The sequence below is a fragment of the Caretta caretta genome, chromosome 1, assembly GCF_965140235.1.
Source record: "Caretta caretta isolate rCarCar2 chromosome 1, rCarCar1.hap1, whole genome shotgun sequence".
In the NCBI taxonomy this organism is placed as follows: domain Eukaryota; kingdom Metazoa; phylum Chordata; order Testudines; family Cheloniidae; genus Caretta; species Caretta caretta.
The window spans coordinates 119,107,806-119,131,381 of record NC_134206.1 but is presented as its reverse complement, the minus strand read 5'-3'; the positions used below and the strand labels follow the sequence as shown (position 1 = coordinate 119,131,381).

Sequence of the window (23,576 nt, the reverse complement as noted above, 5' to 3'; positions counted from 1 at the left end):
TCACTAAAATTTCTACCCCAAGAGTCTGATGGCATCCTGTTCACGCTTGAACAATAGTATCAAGTTGTTCAGTTAAAGTATTCCATGAGAGCGCCCACCTGAGTTTATTAATGAATTAGCTTCAGCTCTGCTCACATCCCCTTTGAGTTCAATTTGCAGGCATTCATCAGAATGATTTTTACGCACATAAAAAGTGAGTAAAAAGCAAGTTTTGAGTACACGTGTGCCAGCATTCACACCAAAAAGTGTTACACTGTACGTGGGTTAGAACATTGACACAGCATGCAGAATTCCTCAGAGTGCCCTGGCATACAGACAGCTGACTGCAAATACTAAAGATAGGACCTGTACACACATTGTGTACATTCAGGATGATTAAACTTATTCAGCCAATAATGCTTGCAGTAAATAGTTTTTCCAGGTATGTCATAAATATAAAGGGAAGGGTAAACCCCTTTAAAATCTCTCCTGCCCAGAGGAAAAATCCTCTCACCTGTAAAGGGTTAAGAAGCTAAAGGTAACCTTGCTGGCACCTGACCAAAATGACCAATGAGGAGACAAGATACTTTCAAAAGCTGGGAGGAGGGAGAAAAACAAAGGGTCTGTGTCTGTCTGTGTGATGCTTTTGCTGGAGACAGAACAGGAATGGAGTCTTAGAACTTAGTAAGTAATCTAGCTAGGTATGTGTTAGATTATGATTTCTTTAAATGGCTGAGAAAATAGCTGTGCTGAATAGAATAAATATTCCTGTCTGTGTGTCTCTTTTTGTAACTTAAGGTTTTGCCTAGAGGGATTCTCTATGTTTTGAATCTAATTACCCTGTAAGGTATTCACCATCCTGATTTTACAGAGGTGATTCTTTTCTTTTTACTTCTTTTAAAAATCTTCTTGTAAGGAAACTGGATACTTTTTCATTGTTCTAAGATCCAAGGGTTTGGGTCTGTGGTTACCTATGCAAACTGGTGAGGATTTTTACCAAACCTTCCCCAGGAAGTGGGGTGCAAGGGTTGGGAGGATTTTGGGGGGAAAGACGTGTCCAAACTCCGTTTTTTCAGGAACCCAGATAAAGTTTGGTGGTGGCAGTGGAAATCCAAGGGCAAAGGGTAAAATTAATTTGTACCTTGAGGAAGTTTTAACCTAAGCTGGTAAAAGTAAGCTTAGGAGGTTTTCATGCAGGTCCCCACATCTGTACCCTAGAGTTCAGAGTGGGGAAGGAACCTTGACATGTATTAGGTGTCAGCCAAGCCATGTGTTGCTCGGAAAGGAAAAATATTTAAAGTTTCTAAAATTCTCAATCCTGCTTAGCTACCATTTCTCCCTGATATATTAGAAGCAGTTTCTTCAAGACCTCCTCCCAATGCTAAATGGAGTTACACATCCAATCAAAACAACATAATTAACCCACATGTTCAAAATTTCAGCTTAGGAAACAGGTCTATTTCAAAGTCTCCATAATTGCCTACTGTTTGCCTGAGGACTCCAAGCTGTCAAAGACAACCTGGAACTGTATAAGAATGTCTGGGGTCCTGATCCTTTTTATCTCAGATCTGCTTGACACTTCATGCAGGCTTGATGGCACAAATGAACAGATTTGGCAGAAAGAATTACTACTGATCAAAAGATGGTGATCTCTAGTACATGGGACACACACACACACACACACACTAGAATTGGAACACAGACACACACTCGAAGAAGAACTGATACATTACACATACCTGGTTCAGCATACTTAGCAGTTGGTTGGCAAAAGGCAACAATATACAAAACATTTTACCCATGAGCCAGTGGAGTGGTTTTTATTTTAAAAATCTCTCCTCAAAAGATAAATGCATGTTGCATCACCATTCTCATCACAGTTTAGAATTCCAACTAGAACTCCACAGAAAAGTAAGTAAAACAATACAACTCAGACTTACAACCTACATTAAAAATACCTCCTAATCAATATAATTTGGACACTCAGTGTGCTTTTTCTACGTCAATTAATAGAAAATTAATCTGCTTCCAGGTAGCAGATGATGTATATTTAAAACTGCACTGCCATCACCACTAAATCTTGCTAATCACTGAGATAATTAGCCAAGAAACAGTATAAGAGATTCTAAATTCTGCCCAGAAGAAAATCTGACATATCAAGAGGGATTGACTAGTTTCCTCCCCTTACTTTGAGATTACACCTATAAATCTAATGAGGAAGGAAGTAGTCCTGCATTAGCTCAGCTACATAGTTTATACATAATGTCTGCAGTCTTACCCTCAAAGATTCTAGAATGAACTTTGAACAGTGTTTCTCCCCCCACCCCTTTAAATAAAAAGAAAGCCAGCATCAGAGAGATTCAAAAGCATTCTGGGGTAGACTTAGATTTGCTTAGATTTCCCCCTCCCCTATCAAGTTCCTAATCACCTAGCACTTCTATTGGAAGTATATTGCTCACTCTAGGAATTGTGTGTGTGGAAACCCAGTTTCCCCCTATGTTTTCAGTTCTCAATTTACACTTCTGGACAGGGAGGGTGGTTTCTTTGTACATTTGTACAGTGCCTACCATGATGGGACCCTGATTCCCATTGTGGCCTCTAGGTACTACTAGGTTTCAGAGTAGCAGCCGTGTTAGTCTGTATCCTCAAAAAGAAAAGGAGTACTTGTGGCACCTTTGAGACTAACAAATTTATTGGAGCATAAACTTTCATGAGCTACAGCTCACTTCATCGGATGCATCTAGGTACTACTAGAATATTAACTATCTCTCTATGGAGAACAGTGTTTGTACAGAGCTTTGTATACTTGAGTGCTCAGCATAATTTTCAGAGTTCTGTGGATCTGTCAGTGTTACACTTTGGTTTAGGGACGCTTCAGCAGTATACCTCCATTTGTATCAATGGATACTAACACAGACTGGGGAATCAGATAGCCTTGGGCCAATTAGAAGTCAGTGAAAAATTAAGAAGAAAAAAACCCCAACAAGCTACTAAAGAACATCTTTTATTGCTAATACATGATCACACTATTTTGGCTATGTAGCCAATAGAGGGAGCAAGTTAGCAAACCCTGTTATGTAAATGTTGACAATCACTGATGCTTATGGGGGAGGGATAGCTCAGTGGTTTGAGCATTGGCCTGCTAAACCCAGGGTTGTGAGTTCAACCCTCAAGGGGGCCATTTAGGGCTCTGGGACAATACTGGGGATTGGTCCTGCTTTGAGCAGGGGGTTGGACTAGATGACCTGCTGAGGTCCCTTCCAACTCTGATATTCTATGAAAGCAAATGAGGCAAACAAGAACCACCATGTTTTCCTGCTCTCATGAAACAGGGCAAGGGAATTTTAATGTTGCTAAACAAAAAAAGGACAAAGCATGCCATGACTGAAGAGTAGAGAAGTTTCCAAGATCATACTTTATCTCAAAAGAGTACAATACAAGCAGGCTTGGCAGTATCTTTCAAGGGAAGCTACTTATTCATTGACTTCCACAAACAGAACACCTGGCATCTCTTGCATAAGGAAGGTGGTTGTTTACGAGGCAATTTCAGTGGTAGAGCTGCATTCCTCAGAGAAAGGTAGCAGTGATGTCTCGGAAGGAAGTGGATGTTTTAATACCATTTCTGTCCACCTCTTCCCCCATTTGAAGTTTACTTAATGGATCCCCTATTTGTAACATCCTGAGGCCTTAATCCAGACTGGGGGCTTAATCATGCTGAGCACTGTAAAGAAATAGCAGCTATCCCTGCCCCAAAAGAGCTCTCAGTCTAGTTGTAAGACTAGACATAAGTGATTTAAAAATCAATTAAAAAGAGGCAGGGAACGTGTGTGTGGGGGGGGGGGGGGGGAAGAGTGGGTGCCCCACAAAGGTAACAGCAGTCAAGTCAAAATTATATTAGCTAGCTAGCACTTAACATTTTGATTTTTAAAGATTTGTATTGGACTAATCAAGTTATCATTACACATATCTTTAGGCTATCGTTTTAAAGCTTTGCTTTCTTTGTTTTAAGATTATTCCCCCTTTCCTCCCGGGGGTGTGGGGGGGGGGGGTGGAGGTGGGGGAGGGTGGAGATACTTCTAAAAACCTCTCCCTTTTTCTGCAGCTGACTGAACATGTTCTCCAGAAATAATGCCGTACTGCTTTATTCTCTTTTGTATTAAGAGTACTTTATGCATCTGTAAAAAGCCATACCAATAAAATATTAAGTAATGCACACAGATAATGGTGAAATGCGCTATTTTCATTTTTATAATTCGAATTCATCTGTATTTTTATAGCATTAGAGTCTTGTTTTCTGTGAAAACTCAAAACATTTGAACACGGAAGTGAAAAAATAAGTGTGTCCCCTGAAATGAACTTTGTACCAAAACTAAACAAAAATATAAGATAATTACAAAGTTAGAATTAGTTCAAAACTTTGCACTCCCACTCTACTTTGTCCCTTTTCCCATTATAGCAAGAGAGATTGCAGTTAACATACTAAAAATTAAAAGGTCTTAACCAATGACGTTCTTGTATTATTAGTACATCATGCATCATTTAATTGTACATATTACTCTCCCATGTGCCTAGTTTAAAAAAACAAATCAAAAACATTTAGTGTACTGCACAACCAATTCTGTATTTATTCCTTCTCAGCCTTCATCTTCCTTGGACGTTATCTGCTTTGCCACCCACTCCTGTATCTGACCAAGATTCATTTAGGTCCTGATCCTGCAATCTAATCTATACAGACTCCTACAACCAGGTGTAACACTATGGGCTTCAGAGGGACTCTGCAACCATACAGATCTGCTTGCACATGCCCAAACACAGGATCAGGTCCTTAAACTAAACGCTTTAGAGCAAATTCTCATCTGTTATTTTCAGTAAAGTACCTAGTATATTTTAGACCAACACCTGAAATAGTATTAATGCTATTCTGCAACCAAACAGATTCAATTGTTAAAACAGCAACAGAAGTCTGCAAGATTAAAAAAAAATAATCCAGATGTAAAGAATCCCTACCTCATAAGAATGAGTGGATGAGATCGTCTCTAGGTAAGCATAACTCCCACTTTCATTTTTCTGTGCAGTGCAACAGCAAAAAAGGATCAGGTTTCCGAGTCATGTTTTAAGCAAATTTGATATAGAGCACTTGAGGAGGGACATGAGATTTCCTTTTTAGCTCAAACCCTTTCCAGAAAGGGTATCATTCATTTGAAACATGTGCTAGAGAGAGACACGCACTTCATTTGTGGTTTTTTTTTTTTTTTTAAAAAACAACAAATCCCACATAATTTACAGTCATAAGAGTGTTTTCTTCTGTGAGAAATCTCACAAAAGGTCTAAAAATGTGTAATTGACAAAGGTTATATTGTGTTCTGCAAATTAAACATTACCTTGATTAATTCTTTAAATGGCTGTAAAACATCCTCTTCCCCAACAATCAAGTTAGTTTTATTTTTTTGCTAAAGACCATTCCATTTTCAGAAATATTTTCCAACTGGAGCAAAGACAAATCAGACACTTTCTGCACAGAAACCAGGAAGTGCTTCAGAGCTAGTCAAATAAATAATAGCCATGTCCTCTTCTCTATCATAGGGAAATGAGGGCAACCTGACCTCCTTCCCCTATTACCTCCAAAAGGGAGAAGACTACCATAACCCTTGTGAACAGCTCAGGAAGTCCAACTTATTAGAGTCCCTCCTCGTTCTTCTGGGCTAGAGAAGGTTGTTGAAATGCATGGCCTTTCAGAAAGGTGGGCAGAAGGGGCAGCCATTATTATTTGCTATTATGTAAGTCAGTACTTAGACTGGAAGCTCTTCATGACAGGAATAATCTTTTCTGCCTTTGTACAGCCCCTAACCCAAGGGGGTCCTGATCTGTGTGTGATGCTATAAAACACTTATGTCATAGTCTTCCCTTAACTAGTAATGAGTTCTGGTAAATTATGTAGAAGCCCCCACTTTTGAACAGGAATTCAGTTGTTTCTTCACTTTTTAGAACCGGCTTTCTGGCTTTAGCCAACATGGATCCTTTCTCTAACCCCCTGCAGCCCTCTACTGCAGGGTGGGATGCGGACAGCTTCAAAACAGATAACTGTAGTGCCTCATATTCAGAGTTTACGTACACTTTTTCTGAAGCAGGGAGGGGAGCAGACTCCAAGGAAGAAAGATGAGAGTGCAATTATGATGTGAAACTTTGGACATGGCATACAATACTGCTAACATAACTGTCAGTGGAAGTAGGATTGCCCAATTCTAGGACTGCTCTGCTGAACAATTTACCTTTGTCATACTCATCTAGAGTCCGTTTCCCAACCTGGGACTCTCATGGTAAAATCCAGGACTACATTAGCTGTGAATGTTCCCTGTTCATACTCCATCTCTATAAAAGTTGCTTCAAATTTGAGGAGAAAGATATGTGAACTCAAAGAAAAAGCACCTAAATATCTCACAAATAGAACCATAATTTCTTGTTTGTAAAAAACCCTGCAACTTTTATGACTTCAAGTCTCAGCCTTTCCAGTTAATTGTTTCTGATATGAAACTTGCTGGTTCTGTTCTAGGTCAGGTTTTGACAGTGAGCTATAAAACCTGGTTGAGTCCAGACCAGCTCCAATAACTGAACTCCACTGTAAAAGTTTACTTTGAAGTTAATGGGAACTCTCAAGTGCTCCACTCCTGACTCCACTCTGTGGAGGGTTCTCTGGGAAGGGGATTTGTGGTTCTTAACCTGTGGCCCAAGATGATAAACAGGTTGAGAACCTGGTATAGCACATATGAGCTCTCATCATAGGCCAGGACCCCATCGTGGTAGGCACTGTACAAACACAGAATAAAGAAACATGCCCACGCCAAAGACCTCAAGTAAATTATAAGTTGCAGGTCCCCTGCTTTACACTTTAGTTGAATGCATCCAAAGAAGTGAGCTGTAGCTCACGAAAGCTTATGCTCTAAAAAATTTGTTCGTCTCTAAGGTGCCAGAAGTACGCCTTTTCTTTTTACTTTAGTTGAGAAAATTCTTATGCAGGGCTCCCACCAAACAGATGGCTCTTGAGAGTGACCACCCCTCCTGGTGCTCCCAGACAACTAGGGGCACCGCATCACCCTCCTGCAAATTCCACACCTGGAGTCAGAGCAGAGCATCACTGCCACCATCCTTGGAGTAGTCCGAGCGGACTTTCCCCTCCTGCCCCCAAGCTCTGTGAACGCTCCCTCATCAATTCAAAAATTTTAGGGAATGTTGCCAGCATCAACGGGCACAAGCCTAGTGAATTTGGTGCAGATTGGAATACTAGAAAAGCTTGAGTTAGTGGAAAAATGGGGGCAGACGGGTCTAGACTTCCTAGTGCTGCATGCTCAGTAATCTCTCTGGGGGCCCACTGCTGCTACCTAATCATATCAGAAACAGCAGTTTAATTTGCTGCATGGGGCAACTGTCTGTAGCCTGGACTCTTACAGAAATGGGAGCCTTCCAGGAGGGTTTTATCAGGGGAGAAGCAGGGACCCAGAGGGCAGTGGAAGGGTGGAGCAGGAAGGCACGAGGGAATGAAGGGACAACATGGTGGAGATGAGGAAGACAATAGCTGGGGGTGGGAGAAGAGAGGGTGAGGGGAAAGCAAGGACCTGGGTGGGGAGAGGAGAAAGCAAAGGCCCTGCTGTGAGGAAAGGAGGGAGAATGAGGGCAGAGTCCCTGGCATAGGAAACCAAGGGTATAATGGAGAGGAACAGAGAATCTGACTCGAGGGAGAGGCATGTGATTTGCAGGGAGTGTCTGCAATAGAGAGGGATGGGAAGGTGGCTCACAGGGAGCTTGTGGGGGTAATGGAGGGATGCAAAGAGCTCCTGGTATGTGCAGGGAGCTCAGTCTACACAAGCTATAGTGTGTGCAACCCCCTAGAAGAATCATCCAATTTGGGATAACAGGAATGCTTCCTGTGAATGCTCACCTCACTGAAAGGACAGGTGCACTGCATCTTTTACAAACACACCCTTTATTTAAAAGGTCAGCCGATCAAGTGTATTACACAGGGTGGATTTGATTTAAATCACTAGTCAGGAAGACTCAATTTAATCACGGATTTCTACATAAAAGTGTATTCTTGTTGGTTGTTATAACCTTAATACATATTCTTCACAACTCAGAGATAGATGTAGGTTTCATTTTTAGAAGGTACACGCTATACATTTTTAAACAGTGATTTATTTTGAAAACTTTTCAGATTAGTTTTACAGCTATATCAGAAAATGAATGATAGCTTGGTTATTTCATTTACCAAAAGTAATCTCAGCAGGTATTTATGGAGTCACTGAGAGGTGAACTATCTCCAATTCAACAGCTTAATCATTAATATTTGGAGGATTTTCTTGCCATGCTGTATTAGGAGATCACCACCAGACAGACACTTAAATTGTTTTATTTAACTAAAACAACCTTAAGTATTCTCGATTTTTTCTTCTGCAGCAAACATAATATTTTAACAAAACAAGCATATGTCCCTTGCTTCTCACATTTATCTCCAGACTTCTTCTCCTTGTCCAGATCTTTTCCGCCCCAACAATCTTCTATTCATTGAACTTCTTGAAACTTTGCACTTTTAGAGAGAGGTAAGGGATTGACTCGGTGTACACAAAGTTGCAGAGGGACAACAGAGCTGAACTCTGTTATTTCTCACCTCTATAGATTTATTTAAAAACATTTTTGCTATTAACAAGCATGTTACTTCTGGAGACACAAATCCAGTCTGAGAACTGAAAAACTAAGCATCTCTGATGGTATCTTCTAGACTGAGCACTGAGTCCTACTGGGTAGACAGAAAGATTAATCTATACAGAAGCCCCTAGAACTTCATAAGATTGGGTCCCTAATCCATGAACTATTGGAACTCATTTACAAAACTTTTCTGAAACATTACATGAATATATTGTCTCATATTACAGAATTATAATCCCTATTCCATGATGAGATACATTATAGCTCAAAGCTATCTTAATTAAAAACTAATCTTTAGATAGGTTTTATTTTTTTTTTTAATAATTGTTTATCCACCCTGGTATTGAAAATGTGAACAGGGACTACATTTCCTTTTTCTTTGGCAAGCCTCCTTTTAAAATTAGAGACCATTCAATACAAACTTTTTTTTTTATTGTTTTCTGCTTCCACATGGTGCTGTACAATGAAGAGTCAGAAGGCTGGGGAAAACAAGAGGATGAAAGAAATAAGAAAAACATTAGCAGTATGCAGCCACATCTGAGATAATGTGACAATTCATAAGCTACAACATCTATTACAGACAATTTGTAGCATTAAGGGCTAGCAGGTAGGAAAGCACCAGACAGACAATCTACAGAATCGCTTTTGGCCAGCTTTGTCACCTGCAACTGTGGAAGTTAGAGAAATGTAGCGTACACTACCCTGACAGTGTTTAACAGGGTCCACAAACAGGATTTTAAAATTGGTTTTCCTTTTGAGAGAAAAATGCTGCTTAATTAAATTTAAGTGTCCTTTATTGTTAAAGCTCTTACTAGAAATGGTTGCTATTACATCCTCAAGTCACTGCACTTTAGACGCAGATAGCATCTAGCTCTGTTGGCCTCGTGTTAGGTAAGGTTCATGCTCATGTTCAGATATGAAGCAATTGTACAGTCTGGGTTCCAGAATGTCAATTATTGTACAAAGTCTAAGGGCCACATGCTGTCTCCAGGTAAACAAAAAGGTCTCATTAACTTCAACAGGAGCTTTGCCACACTTACCCGTGAGCAGAATTTTGCAGTGTTATTTTACAAGACAGGCAATCTGTTCAGAGTTGTATGTGCAACAGGATGAATATGCTGACAATCCTAGTGAGAGGAGGTCTGAACAGCATTATTGTACACAAGCTCCATCCTGGGAGACCATTAAAAAACTGCAGTTGCCCAGTTGAGCATGGAGAAGGAGATCATATGACTACTGCCACAAAAACTACTGCTGTCTTGTTACCTTTGAGAAGAGTCTATTAGCCTTACTTACGAGGTGCTCAGAGGCATGATAATTTGTTCTTTTGGCTTGATAGCTTAATGTTTGCTATCAAAAAAGGTTCAGAGGAACTTCTGGCAGCTGAAGGCACCAATTCCCTTTACAGTTTCCCTCCCCTGCCCTCTCCCCAGCCAGTGACTAGTCTGCTCTCACCCTAGAGTTGATCACAGCCCAGATTCCATTAGCTACAAACGAAACTTAAAGCCAACAGTGTGGTGTGGAACAAAGTACATTCCCTCTCAGCCCCCACAAGCACAATGACAATATGAAACAAGACATAACCAAGACACGGTTATAATCTCTAAAACAGAGCATATTCCAGATACATACATGCAACTCAAACATTTCTAGTTTGTTGGCCATCATATATAAAAGAAGGCTACACATATACCTGGAAAACAAGCAAACACATTTAACTGCTGGACTATATTGCCAGTAATTTTTTTAATGTAGCTGTATACAAAGAAAGCTTATATGCCATATAAAAAAAAGAATTAAATAAGATTCTTTAATATAATTCTTCTAATTTTTATTCTCTGCAAGGAAGTTGGATGCAATCTAAGATCACAACTGGGTTTTGTACCTTTCAGTTGCACACCCCTATTCAGTCAACTTCCTTGCTGAGTAACTGCCACCTACTTCATCCAGTAATTGCACAGTTTCTTAAAAATACACAGTAGCTCAGCTTCAAAATAAATTTTTATTTCATTACAGGAGAAGAGTTTCCTGTGTTCAGAGGACACTTCCAAGTCTCTGGAAGATGTACAGAAATACTGCATTATTCCTAAATCTAGTCTATCAACAGAGCACTTTCACCTCAGACTCTGGGAAGAGGAGGATGGATTTGTATGGATGCCATGGCAGGGGCCTTGGGCATTGCAGCATCTTGGTCTCTCTCACTCTCTGCCTGTGACACATAATAGTGGAGCTAGTGGAAAAGCTGATATCCCAGATCACATTTTCTTCTTAACTTGTAGTAGTCCATGCTAACTTTTGACAGTTTTCTGGTCATGTTACTCAATACATCTGCCATTCCATTCCTCTATTCTTTGTTTATGCTATCGTCTCACTATTGCTTCAAATGAAACAAGTCAGAATGAAGTAGCAGATCAGTATGAGGCAAAGTTAAATTGAACATCGGCTCTTCAATCAGCTTGAATTCTGAGAAACACAAATCAGACAAACATCAACAGGGTTATTTGCCACTTCAGCCACTGGAGTTTAGATCTGCTGCTGTGGAACTCACTGAAGATCCATAACATTCCAGCCTATGGTTCTATAGTTCAACTAGTAGAATACATGCAACTAAAAACTCTTGTAACAGTTTGGGTATACATCACTTTTTTAAAAAAATAGTGAGGAAAGTCCAAGATAACTATTAAGTAATCCAGCTACACTCATGCAGTGAGGCAACTGCCTCGAATCAGAACACATCAGTTACAATACTGATTGTTTTAACAGGGATAGCAACCTTATTTAAGTCCCTATATATATACACACACCACCTGATTAATTTTGGTAGGTAATAGGTCCCAAGAGTGGTCTAAATATTTTATTAATGATGGAATTAGTGGATCAAAGCAAGACTTCACAACAGAGGATCACAGTTTTTCTACACATAAAAATCCACTTCTGATACTACCCTACATCAAGTCTGTTATTTGTCCTGCTCCACTCCAGCTGTCTGGTTCTTCCCTCCTCTACATTACCATAGATTATTTTGTTGAGCTGTATGTTTGCTTTAAGATGAGACTTTAAAGCGGGAAGAACGGCCTGTTACTTCTCCACAGTTAAGAGGGGGAAGGAGACTAACAGCCAGCTTCTCTGGCCCAATCCATATTGGCCGCTAACAGCATCACCTGGAAGAAGTACAAATAGTGACCTCCCCTGTCTTAATGCTTTGTCCACCACTTTGAAAAGAGGAGAAGAAAGGGAACATGTTTTCCATAGACAAGTGTCCTCCCTAGATCAAAGACACAGTGGAGGGGGAAGCAATCTTACTCAAGATAGATCAGATTCTCCATTGGTGATGAAGTATCACTGTTTTACTTTATTTTTTTTTTGTACAGTAGGAGACACATTCACTGGCATACTGTCAGTTGGTGTGGTGCAACAGATTTAATTTACCTTCCTTTTGCCTGCTAATCGAGATTGTGTTTGGTACCATCCCTTCTCCTCCCCCCCCTTATACCTCATCTAAACATTTCATTTTTGCATCTCCAGCTCCACTCCCTTTGAGTTTTTGGTCCTCATTTCACTAACTAATTTTAAAAGAAATTATACTATGTTGCCACAACAAAGTGAGCAGAGTCCACATACTGCCCATTAGAGAGATTGAAATCAATTATTTTGTTCTGAGAGACAATTCAAGATTGTCCTACAAAGTGATTGTAAAGGTGGAGCAGAAAGAAAAATGCAGGATACCCACAATTTTTGTTTAATTTCCCTGTGGAAGATGTTCCACAGAGAATGCCTTGCACGTATACTTTTTGCCTAAATAAAATTATGCACCTGTTTGGATGGAATGGTATGCAGACTCAGATAACCAACAATAGATACATAGCTCCTCTTTATGGATCAAAACCTGGTTTCATATTTAACAGTGCAAGACATGGAGCTCTTTGCTTTATTTACAGCCATGTCAACTTTTCCTAAGACAATAATGTAAACATTAAGTTATTTCTAGCAATTAATTCTTGTTGAAAGTGTAACTGTGTATGGCCAAAGGCTCACAAATCTGACCACAAACAAGTTTCTCCCATGCAACTATGAAAGAGTGAAGCAGGAGTTCCAGTATATACTTTACATGATGGACCTTTTCACCACCAGTCTGAAAGGATTTTCTAGACATGCTGCATAATGAGTCATCAACCACAGGCAGATAAGCGTTTCATTTTGAAGTCTGATGCACTGGGTACAAAATCAATAGTGAGACTAAAAATAAGAACTACCAATTTTTATTGCATTTACCAGCATTCATTCTCAAGCTTTCACACTGTGAATCATAACAGTCTCTCTCAAAACACTTTTCATACTATTAGGAATCAAAGACTGCCTCTTCTATTTGCATGAGCCCTCTATAGTAACTACAGCAATTGTAATGGGCTTCAGTGCAATAAGTCACGGATGCAGAACTGAGCACATACCAGGATTTATTCCCACACTAGCAGCCAAACACAAAAAATACCCACAAATGTTCCAAAGAGATCCTCTCAGAAGATACTATCACAGCAGGGACAGCCCTGACTAACAAGCTTCTAGAAGAAAGGCAACAGAAATGGAAGAATTGACTGAAGGAATAGACATGACCCACAGTAACAGGAAAGCATCATTGACCTTTCACAAGCTGAATAACCCCCCGAAGAAAGTAGAGCACCACCACAAAAATCACAGTTAATCAGGTGGCACACCAGCTTCTGCTCAACCGGAAAGCTCTGAACAAGCAGCTTACAGTACTAATTGTAGTATTTGTACTAACTGCAAACTAATCTGGAAGAAAATCATTTCAGCCAGCTGTACACAATAAATGAACTCAATGCCGGAACAAGTCACTTGAAGAATGGAAAAGCAGCTGGACTTGACGACATATGCATGGAGCAAATTAAGCACTTTGGCCGTGCAACCATGTATGGGTATTATGCCTTTTTAACAATTGCTCATCAACCTTTAGATTACCCAAATTATGGCGACAAGCCTGTGTAACAGCTCTATTGAATCCAGGAAAGAATGCCTCTGACCCAAAGAATTTCAGGCCAATACCATTTCTATACCACCTTTATAATTGCCTCTCACTTCATATTTAACAAGATCTAATACTTCCAAATTTCGGTAAGACCTGCACTGGCCAAATACTAAACATCCCCCAGCATGCAGAAGAGGGAATCAAGAGAGGGATGATGACAGACGTGGTGTTCTTAGACCTTTCAGTTGCATATGATACAGTCAGCCAACAAAACCTGCTTGCCAAAGTCTACGATATGATGCACGACCACCACCTAGTGCAGCTCATCCGATCTCTTCCGGAGAAGAGACATTTTTACATAGAACTTTGTAAGAAGTGGAGCCGCTTGAGACAACAAAATTGTCTCCCACAGGACAGCGTGCTAGCATCAACTCTCTTCAACATTTTATTTTTATATATATATATTTTGTGACAAAGATCCTCCTCTGCCTTGGTGGGTCCTGCGCTTATTGGCAGATTTGCTTGCCTCAGAGATTCATGGCAGCCCTCAGTCTGGCCACTTTTGCTAGTGGCTCAAAGCTGCCGTTCACTCAGCTAACTGCATCACTGGCCAGCATGGGGAAAGGGAGGAGAACAATCCCCGCAGTCTCTGCTGACCAACCTAGTGGGTCGGGAGATAGGCCAGGGACCTTCCTCTCTGGTGGAACCCACAATCCAGGTCAACTCCTCCGGTATCAAATAGGGAGTTGAGGGGTATGGGGGGAACCTGGGCCTGCCCTCTACTCTGGGTTCCAGCCCACGGCCCTGTGGATTGCAACAGTCTGCAGTGTCTCTTGTAACAGCGCGACAGCTACAACTCCCTGGGCTACTTCCCCATGGCCTCCTCCCAACACCTTCTTTACCCTCACCACAGGATCTTCCTCCTGAAGCCTGATCATGCTTGTACTCTTAAGTCCTCCTTTCTTACTCCCTGCTCCTTGCACACCCTCCCCTAACTTATGGGAGGTCCTTTTTTATGATGAAGTAGGGGTTGGGTCCCTGGGTTTTCCCTTCCACAGGGACCCCACCTCCTTCCTAATGTTGTTGTACCTTGGATCTTCGGCTTGGTCCCGTTCGAAGTTTTCCCTCACGGGGCTGGTCTGCCCAAGTTCTAGAGGACGAGTCTCTATTGCTTCTGCTGGTTCAGAGGCATTAAGGTTGGGGTCTGGCTCAGGTGCTTCTCCCTCCTGGGCGGCCTCCTTTCCAGCTGCCCAGGTCCACCTACCTACGAGAGAGACCCTCTGGCTTTGGGTCAGTATTCGGGTTCCCAAGGCCTTAGCTGCCCTTCTTTCCTTTTTTCTTTTTCTGCCCCGCCTTGAGTGGAGAAAACATCTGGGGAAATTTCAGAGAAAATTGGGGGTTGACAGTTTACCATGGATGCCTCACTAGCTTCAGGGTCCTCCCCTTTCTCCAGTCCCCCTACTGGGAGTAAGTCATCAAATCCTGGGAAGTCGCTCCCTATGAGTGCTGGGTAAGGGAGTTTAGGCACTATACCTGCTGCTTCCTCTGGATTTCAATTTTTACCGGGATGGTGGGGTAATAGCTAACCGTCCCATGGATGCATGTCACCCCTGTGCGTTTCACCTGTAGATAACTGACTATGTTTCACGAGCTTTCCTGAGATGAGCGTGATGGCGCTCCCTGAATCTATCAGTGCTGCGGTCTCTACTCCATTTAACCTCAGTGGCCTGGTATATTTGTGTGGGGTTAGTGCAACCCCCACAATGTGAATTAGGGAGTTTTGCCAGTTGCCCAGGCTACGTTGCATAGACTCCTGGGCTTTGGGACACTGTGCAACTATGTTTCCTCACTCCCCACAGGCGTAACATCTGTATGGGGCCCTAGGCATTCCCCAGTCTCTTGGTTTAGGCAGTCTAACATCACGATCCTCTTCACCCTCAGTGCTCTGACTTTTAATGGCCTCTGGTGGGCCTTCAGCCCCTCTGTTTTTCCACCTGGGCCTTCTTGGGGGCTCAGTTGCCTGAGCTCTGGGGGTTGGTGCCACTAGTTTAACTCAGGGCGCCTCTTGCTTAGCTGGTCGGGTCAGTTCCCTTGCCCTCCTATGCCTCTCTACCAGGGCAACAACCTCGTTGTAGGTGGAGGGGTCGTTCTGGCTTACCCAGGCACGAAGGTCTGGCGGATGTCTTCGCATGTACTGGTCAATGACCAGAACCTCTAGTATCTCTTCTGGATTCCAAGACTCGGTTCGTAACCACTTTTGTGCAACATGAAGGAGGTCATATAATTGGGACCGCGGACTTTTGTTTTCCTGGTACCTCCACTCACAATACCGCTGGGCCCACACTGCGATCGTTACCCCAGATCTGGCCAGGATCTCTGCTTTCAGCCGGGGGTAGTCTGCTGCAGCCTCTTCAGACAGATCATAATATGTCTTCTGGACACAGGAATGGAGTGAGGATGCCAGACCAGTGTTCTTGAGGCCAAGCCTCCCGTAGGGCTGTCCTCTCAAAAGCCAGGAGGTATGCCTCTATGTCATCCTCCCGTGTCATTTTCTGCAGACAATTGCTGGCCCGTATGATCCGCATCCCATCATGGCTGCTATTCAGCTCTGTAAGGGCCTTCACCTGGTTTACCAGTTCCCGCAACATAGCATGGTCTTGAGCGGCCTGGTCTATCAACGAGTGATTGGTCTCTTGCTGCAGCAGCACTGCCTCCTGTTGGGCGGCTGCCTGAACACAGATAGCCTCCTGCTGGGCAGCTGTGGCTTGTATAAGTGCCCACACTACATCCTCCATTGTGGTGCGGGGAGGGGGGGGGGGGACAACAAAAAAAAATACACCCCTCTCCCTCTTTTTTTTTTTAAACACCCTCCTTCTGCTCCGCTGTGCGCCCGATCCCACTCCTGACACCAGTGTGACAAAGTTCCTCCTCTGCCTTGGTGGGTCCTGCTCTTATTGGTGGATTTGCTTGCCTCAGAGATTCACGGCAGCCCTCAGTTTGGCCACTTTTGGTAGTGACTCAAACCTGCCATTCACTCAGTTAGCCTCATCACTGGCCAGCATAGGGAAAGGAAGAAGAACCATCCCTGAAGTCTCTGCTGATCCACCTAGTGGATCGGGGAACAGCCCAGAGACCTTCCCCTCTGGTGGAACCCACAGTCCAGGTCAACTCCTCCAATATCAAGTAGGGAGTTGAGGGGTATGGTGGGAACCCGGGCCCACCCTCTACTCTGGGTTCTAGCCCAGGGCCCTGTGGATTGCAACTGTCTGCAGAGTCTCTTGTAACAGCTGCATGACAGCTACAACTCCCTGGGCTACTTCCCCATGGCCTCCTCCCAACACCTTCTTTACCCTCACCGCAGGATCTTCCTCCTGAAGCCTGATCACGCTTGTACTCCTCAGTCCTCCAGCAGCACATCCTCTCACTCCCTGCTCCTTGCACATCCGCCCGTAACTGATGGGAGGTCCTTTTTAAACCAGGTGTCCTGATTAGTCTGCATGCCATAACTGATTCTAGAATGTTCTTAATTGGCTCCAGGTGTCTTACTTAGCTTGCCTGTCTTAATTGGTTCTAACAGGTTCTTGATTGCTCTAGTACAGCCCCTGCTCTGGGAACTCAGGGAACAGAAAACTGTTCATCCAGTGGCGAGTATATCCGCTTTCTACCAGACTCCTGTACCCATAGGCAGATGATCTATGCATCGCATCACAGGAGAAGGACTTTGCAACCGTCTAGAACAGACTATGAGCAACATCTCAACTTACTACAAGAATCAGCTTCACACCAACACAAACCAAGATACAGGTGATGGTTCTTCACTTATGCCATCAAGAATCAAAGTGGAAACTAATCACCAACTAGAATGGAATACCACTGACTAATCACCTGAACGCGGTCTACCTGGAGATGACCTTGGACCAAATGCTTTCCTTCAAAGCACATGTAGAGAAGGTGAAAGGGAAAGTTAGCGTCTGCAACAACATTCTTCGAAAGTTGGTCACCTCAGAGCGGGGAGATAATCCAGCTACTTTGCAAACCACTGCTATTGCTGTGTGCTACTCCATAGCAGAGTATGTATGTCCAGTGTGGGAACGATCAATCCACGCTAAAAAACTAAATCCTGTCCTAAATGACAGCTGTCATGTAAAAACAGGATGTCTAAAGCCAAGATCAAAGAATAGCCTGTACTTACTGGCTGGCATTGCACCACGTGATATCAAGAGGAAGGTAGCAAGCCAAAGAGAAAGATCACAGCAGATGGCATATATTATATGGTCACTCAGGAGTAACCAAATGCCTTAAATCACAAAAGTTTTATGACCAGTGTTTTGCCTTTGGATACGACAGCTGGCAAGGCACTACTGAGGTTATGGAATGAAAGACTGCATGCAGTTGGATGCACTGAAATAGATTTGGAACCCAGGAGGACCTTCCTGGAGGGGCTAAAGTCTGTTTAATGTGGTGAGGTCTGAACCGCCCACGTACACCAACTGGTAGATCAAAAACTAACATGATTAAATGGGGCTACTCTAAACACTAATACATGCAAGTGTGGTGAAATGCAGACCAGGGATCACCTGCTTGTTTGCAGACTCCTTGGGGAGACCTGTACAAAGGAGGACCTCGCTGCAGTGACGGAAATAGCCATTGCTTGTATACAGTTCTGGAAAAACATCTAGTCTGTGACAAGGATACAAGAAGCAGTATTTTGTCCTTTAAAAAAAGGGAGGGGCGGGATCATTCTAGTTTTGTTTTTCATTTTATCTCTACCTCCCACCTATTCGCCTCTTCTCTCCATTGCACATTACTACTGTACTGCTTGGTCCCCCGGTCTTTTTCTCCTACCTCCACATGCTACCCTACCAATTGATTCCCTTCTCCCCTAGGGATTTCTCTACCTCTGGCAGCTGCAGCCACAGAAGATAAGAACCTAAGAATGGCCCTACTGGATCCATCTAGCCCAGTAGCCTGTCTTCCCACAGCGGCCAGTGCCAGGTGCCCCAGAGGGTATGAACAGAACAGTTAATCATCAAGTGATCCATCCCGTCGCTCATTCCCAGCTTCTGGCAAACAGAGGCCAGGGATACCATTCCTGCCCATCCTAGTTAATAGCCATTGATGGATCATTCTTTTTAGGAAACAGATCTGAGGAACTGTCCCAAATTGAGGTATCATTAGAGGTGGTTTTAGAACAAATTGATAAGTTAAACAGCAATACATCACCAGGACCATATGGTATTCACCCAAGAGTTCTGAAGAAACTCAAATGTGAGCCTGCAGAACTACTAACTGTAGTCATTTAAATCAGCTTTTGTACCAGATGATTAGAGGATAGATAACATGATGCCAATTTTTAAAAAGGGCTCCAGAGGTGGTCCCAGCAATTACAGGCCTGTAAGCCTGACTTCAGTACCGGGCAAAATGGTTGAAATTATAATAAAGAACAATATTGTCAGACATATAGATGAACATAATTTGTTGAAGAAGAGTCAACATGGTTTTAGTAAAGGGAAATCATGCCTCACCAATCTACTAGAATTCTTTGAGGGGGTCAACAAGCATGTGGACCAAGGGGATCCAGCGGATATAGTGTACTTAGATTTTCAGAAAGCCTTTGACAAGATCCCTCACCAAAGGCTCTTATGCAAAGTAAGCTGCCACAGGATAAGAGGGAAGGTGCGCTCATGGATTGGTAACTGGTTAAAAGATAGGAAACAAAGGGTAGGTATAAACGGTCAGTTTTCAGAACTGACAGAGAGGAAAATAGTGGAGTCCCCTAGGGGTCTGTTCTGGGACCAGTTTTATTCAACATACTAATAAATGATCTGGAAATAGGAGTAAACAGTGAGGTGGCAAAATTTGCAGATACTACAAAATTACTAAAGATAGTTAAGACCCAGGCAGACTGCGAAGAGCTACAAAAGGATCTCTCAAAACTGCGTGACTGGGCAACAAAATGGCAGATGAAATTTAATGTTGATAAATGCAAAGTAATGCACACTGGAAAGCATAATCCCAACTATACATATAAAATGATGGAGTGTAAATTAGCTGTTACCACTCAAGAAAGATCAAGATGGCTCCTGTTTCCTTTCCTCTTCCTCTGAAACACTGGCTCTTTCAAAGGCAGTTTTTGGTTTGTTTTTTAAAGCACATGCATCTATAAAAAAAGTGCTCTTAGGACAGTGTGACCTGCCAACTCTCCACAAATCATCAAGGAGTGGTCTGCAGTAAGTAAGCTATTTGCACAATTTTACAAGGCCAGAATTAATCCTTCATTTGAAACTTGTCATACTAGTGACAGTGTTACCTGGCAGTGCATTTCCAAATACAGTGCCAGGTTTGTGTTTATATCCCTGCAAATTCCAAATACCAGCCCCTTCTTTGAACAAAAAATTTTTTTAAGATATTTGGTATATTTTACTATAACTTTTGAGGCATAAAGGCTCACAAAACCATTTCAGAGAGAGAATGAAGAAGTACTCTAGGGGCTTGTCTACACAAAGTTGCACCAAAATAATTAAACTGGTAATTCACACTTTTTGATATTTCAGTGCAAGTCTGTGTGTGGACACTTATTTTGATTCAAGAGTGCCCTGTTTCAATTTTGCTTATGCAAGTTAAACTACTTAAGCTATATCAAATAGGGCATTTTTCCGACACAGGTTTTCAAAATAAAGTTTTCACAAGTCAAGGCCAGCAGAAATATTCCATTACTACTACATTTCAATAACAGGACAGTACTGGATATATTTCCATCTCTGTTTTGCTATTCCACTATTTACCCCAAAGAACAAAATAGTCCCCATCTATGTTTACAAGTCAATCAACTGCAGTGTTGAGCAAGCAAGGAGAACCAGGGTTAACTGGACACAAATTGCAAACCTGACTACTCTGTCTCTATTGTCCCACGTAAAAAAAATGTAACAAATAGTACAAATACCCAATGAATTATATTGCTTCACTTTCGCTATTAGTTACTACAAAGGGGCGAGAATCCCCCCCCCAACACACACACACGCTATTAAGGAACACAGTCAATTTTAAGAGGTGAATAATCACAATATTAAAGTAAACTAGACTGTATCTAGACTAACTAAAAAGAAGTTAGTCTCTTATTTCACTTCATTTGACAGCACCTTGAGTTTCCCCATATATACCGTTTGCATGGATCTTTTACACACCAACAGGAGAAAGTTTTTTTTGTTGTTGTTTTATTTTTAAAGAAAAATGTGATGGTAAAGCCATAGAAACCAGCAGGACAACTCAAGGCCAGATGTAGCCTCAAAAATTGTGTAACTCATTTACTCTGACTAGGATTTCAGACTGGTTTCCTCTATATATTTACAGTGTGGCAGAATTTGGCAAAGCAGAAAGCACCCACCCCGTTCTTTGGCTGCTGTCTAGGTGCCCCCCAAAATATACCGTGACAACAGCAGCATGTGGTGCTACAAGGGTGCTAAATAATTTAACAGTCAAAGAACCATTCTAGCCCCTTAACACATACACCTTGTGTCCACATAAAGAACCTGTTCCAACAGGTTTACGTGCATGCGGGTCTATAAGGGGTCACTGCACCCCCTTTTGTTGACAGAGTGCACCTAGGCTAGCTAAAGCGGCTCAACCACGCCTCTCCCTGGAGTACACGGGTGGTCTTCACTAATCTCCCAGAATCCACGGCTTCGTGCCCGGCCGGTGGAAAGGGAGCCAGAGGGCACTACAAGGGAAATGGTTTAGGACAGCGGCAGTACGAACTCGAGGCCAGACTTAGAACCAGTCAGCAGCACGCGGCGCTCGAACACACTGACCCACGTGGACTCAGCACAGTGCAGTGCGGGAGGCAGCGCCCGGAGACAAAGGACACGCTGGGGGAGGCCGGGCCGAGGGCAGGGAGCGGGGCAGGGCTCGGCCGCAGGGCCCAGCGCAGGGAGCCCGGGCCTGGGCGGACACTCACCGGTCTCCAGGGCCTGGTTGTATTTCTCCAGCGCGGCCGGCAGCTCCTGCCTGTCCCGCAGCTCGTCCCCCTCGGCGCGGAGCCGCCGCGCCCGGCTCTCCCCCTCCAGCCACTTCTCCAGCAGGTTGCCCAGCACCACGTTGACCCGGGCGCTGGCGGGGCCGTCGGCGGCGCGGCGGGGCCGGTGGCAGCAGTCGCCGAGCTCGGCGCAGCGCCGGCAGCGGGTGTGGCCGCAGTGCAGGGTCACCGGCTCGCAGAGCAGCCGCCGGCACAGGGGGCAGCCGAGCAGCTCGGGCGGGCGGCAGCAGGCGGGGTCGCCCAGCGCCTCGCCCGCCCCCTCGGGGCCGCCGCCGCCGGGCCAGGGCGGCAGGCGCAGCGCCTTCTCGCGGAGGCTGAGGGCCAGGCTCTCCGCCAGCTCCCGCAGCTCCTCGGGGCGCAGGCGGCCCAGCCGGGCGGCGGCGCTGTAGGCCTCCAGGGCCTCGGCCATGCGGCCGGCGCGGGCCAGCGCGTCCCCCCGGCGCAGGCAGAGGCCCCGCTCGGGCTGCGGCAGCTCGGCCAGCTGCGAGCCGTAGATCTCGGCCGCCAGCTCGAAGTTGCCGCCGCGAAAGGCCTCCTCGGCCACCTGCAGCATCTCGGCGCAGGGCCCCGGGCTCGGGCTCGGCTCCATGCCGCCCGCTCCGCTCGCCGGCGCCTACTCCATGCCGCCGGCCCGCGCCTCCTTCCTGGCAGGCTCCGGCCCGGGGGGCGGCCCTGCCTGCCTCGCTCGCTCGCTCGCTTCCTCCCCCTGTCGCGGGCGCCTGCCCCCGCCCCTCCACCGGCTAATTTATTATGTAATGGCTGTGTAACGCGCCGCCGCCTCCCGCCCAGCCGCCGCGGTGGGGAGCGGCGGCCCGGAGATCGCACCGCCCCCGCCCCCTCCACCGGCCGGCTGAGCGAGGGGAGCTCCCTGCGGGCTGGGAGCCTGCTCGGTGCCGGGCAAAGGACCGTGCTCAGCGCGGGGTGGGGGGCGCTGCCCTGCAGAGAGCGCCCCGCCGCTGCAAGCCCCTCTGCGTGGATGGAAAGGGCTCCGTCCTGGCTCCTCCGCGCCTTCGTAACTGGAGGGACGTCAGCCCCCTGACTTGCTCTGGTGCCTAAGGAGGCAGGCACTAGTACACTCTTACACACGCAATTTGTGAAAGGAGCAGCTTGAAGTTCCTGGGCTGTTGCTTTTCACTCATTCCTCTTCACATTCGCTCAGCTTATATGTAAAACGATGCTTTTTCTTTACCTCCCAGCCCCTGCCAACGCAGTTTGGGATCTGAAAGTCAGGCTGCTGGGTTCTTCATGGGTGGTGCAGCAGCAGCAGTAAAAGATAATGCACTGGGAGCTTAGTTAAAAGCAGTTGATGCTTGAGTCTCAATGGAAACCAGCTATTTCTGCAGGGCTAACAGGAGTAAAATGGTTTCAGAGTAGCAGCTGTGTTAGTCTGTGTTCACAAAAAGAAAAGGAGGACTTGTGGCACCTTAGAGACTAACCGAAAGGAGACAAGATTTATTTTAGTCTATTGTGCATGCAGAAATTATTCTAAGGAACAAGAGCAGATAAATAAGAAAGTGCCATTTTTCATAGGTTTCAGAGTAACAGCCGTGTTAGTCTGTATTCGCAAAAAGAAAAGGAGTACTTGTGGCACCTTAGAGACTAACCAATTTATTTGAGCATAAGCTTTCCTGAGCTACAGCTCACTTCATCGGATGCATACTGTGGAAAGTGTAGAAGATCTTTTATACGCACAAATACTCACCAGCAGCCACATACCACACAACAGAACCACTAACCCAGGAACTTATCCTTGCAACAAAGCCCGTTGCCAACTGTGTCCACATATCTATTCAGGGGACACCATCACAGGGCCTAATAACATCAGCCACGCTATCAGAGGCTCGTTCACCTGCACATCCACCAATGTGATATATTTCCCTCATG

The 23,576-nt window shown here is 44.3% G+C and overlaps 1 protein-coding gene across 1 annotated transcript in view; it reads right to left on the bottom strand.

The window, feature by feature from the left end:
• Positions 1-22,681, bottom strand: part of LONRF2 (LON peptidase N-terminal domain and ring finger 2) — a 50,398-nt gene extending 27,717 nt beyond the window's left edge. Inside the window, exon 1 of the mRNA XM_048857921.2 lies at positions 21,615-22,681. Coding sequence (XP_048713878.2) covers positions 21,615-22,281 — 667 coding nt within the window. The 5' untranslated portion in view covers positions 22,282-22,681. The remainder of the gene's footprint in view (positions 1-21,614) is intronic.
• Between the last annotated feature and the right edge of the window lie 895 nt (positions 22,682-23,576).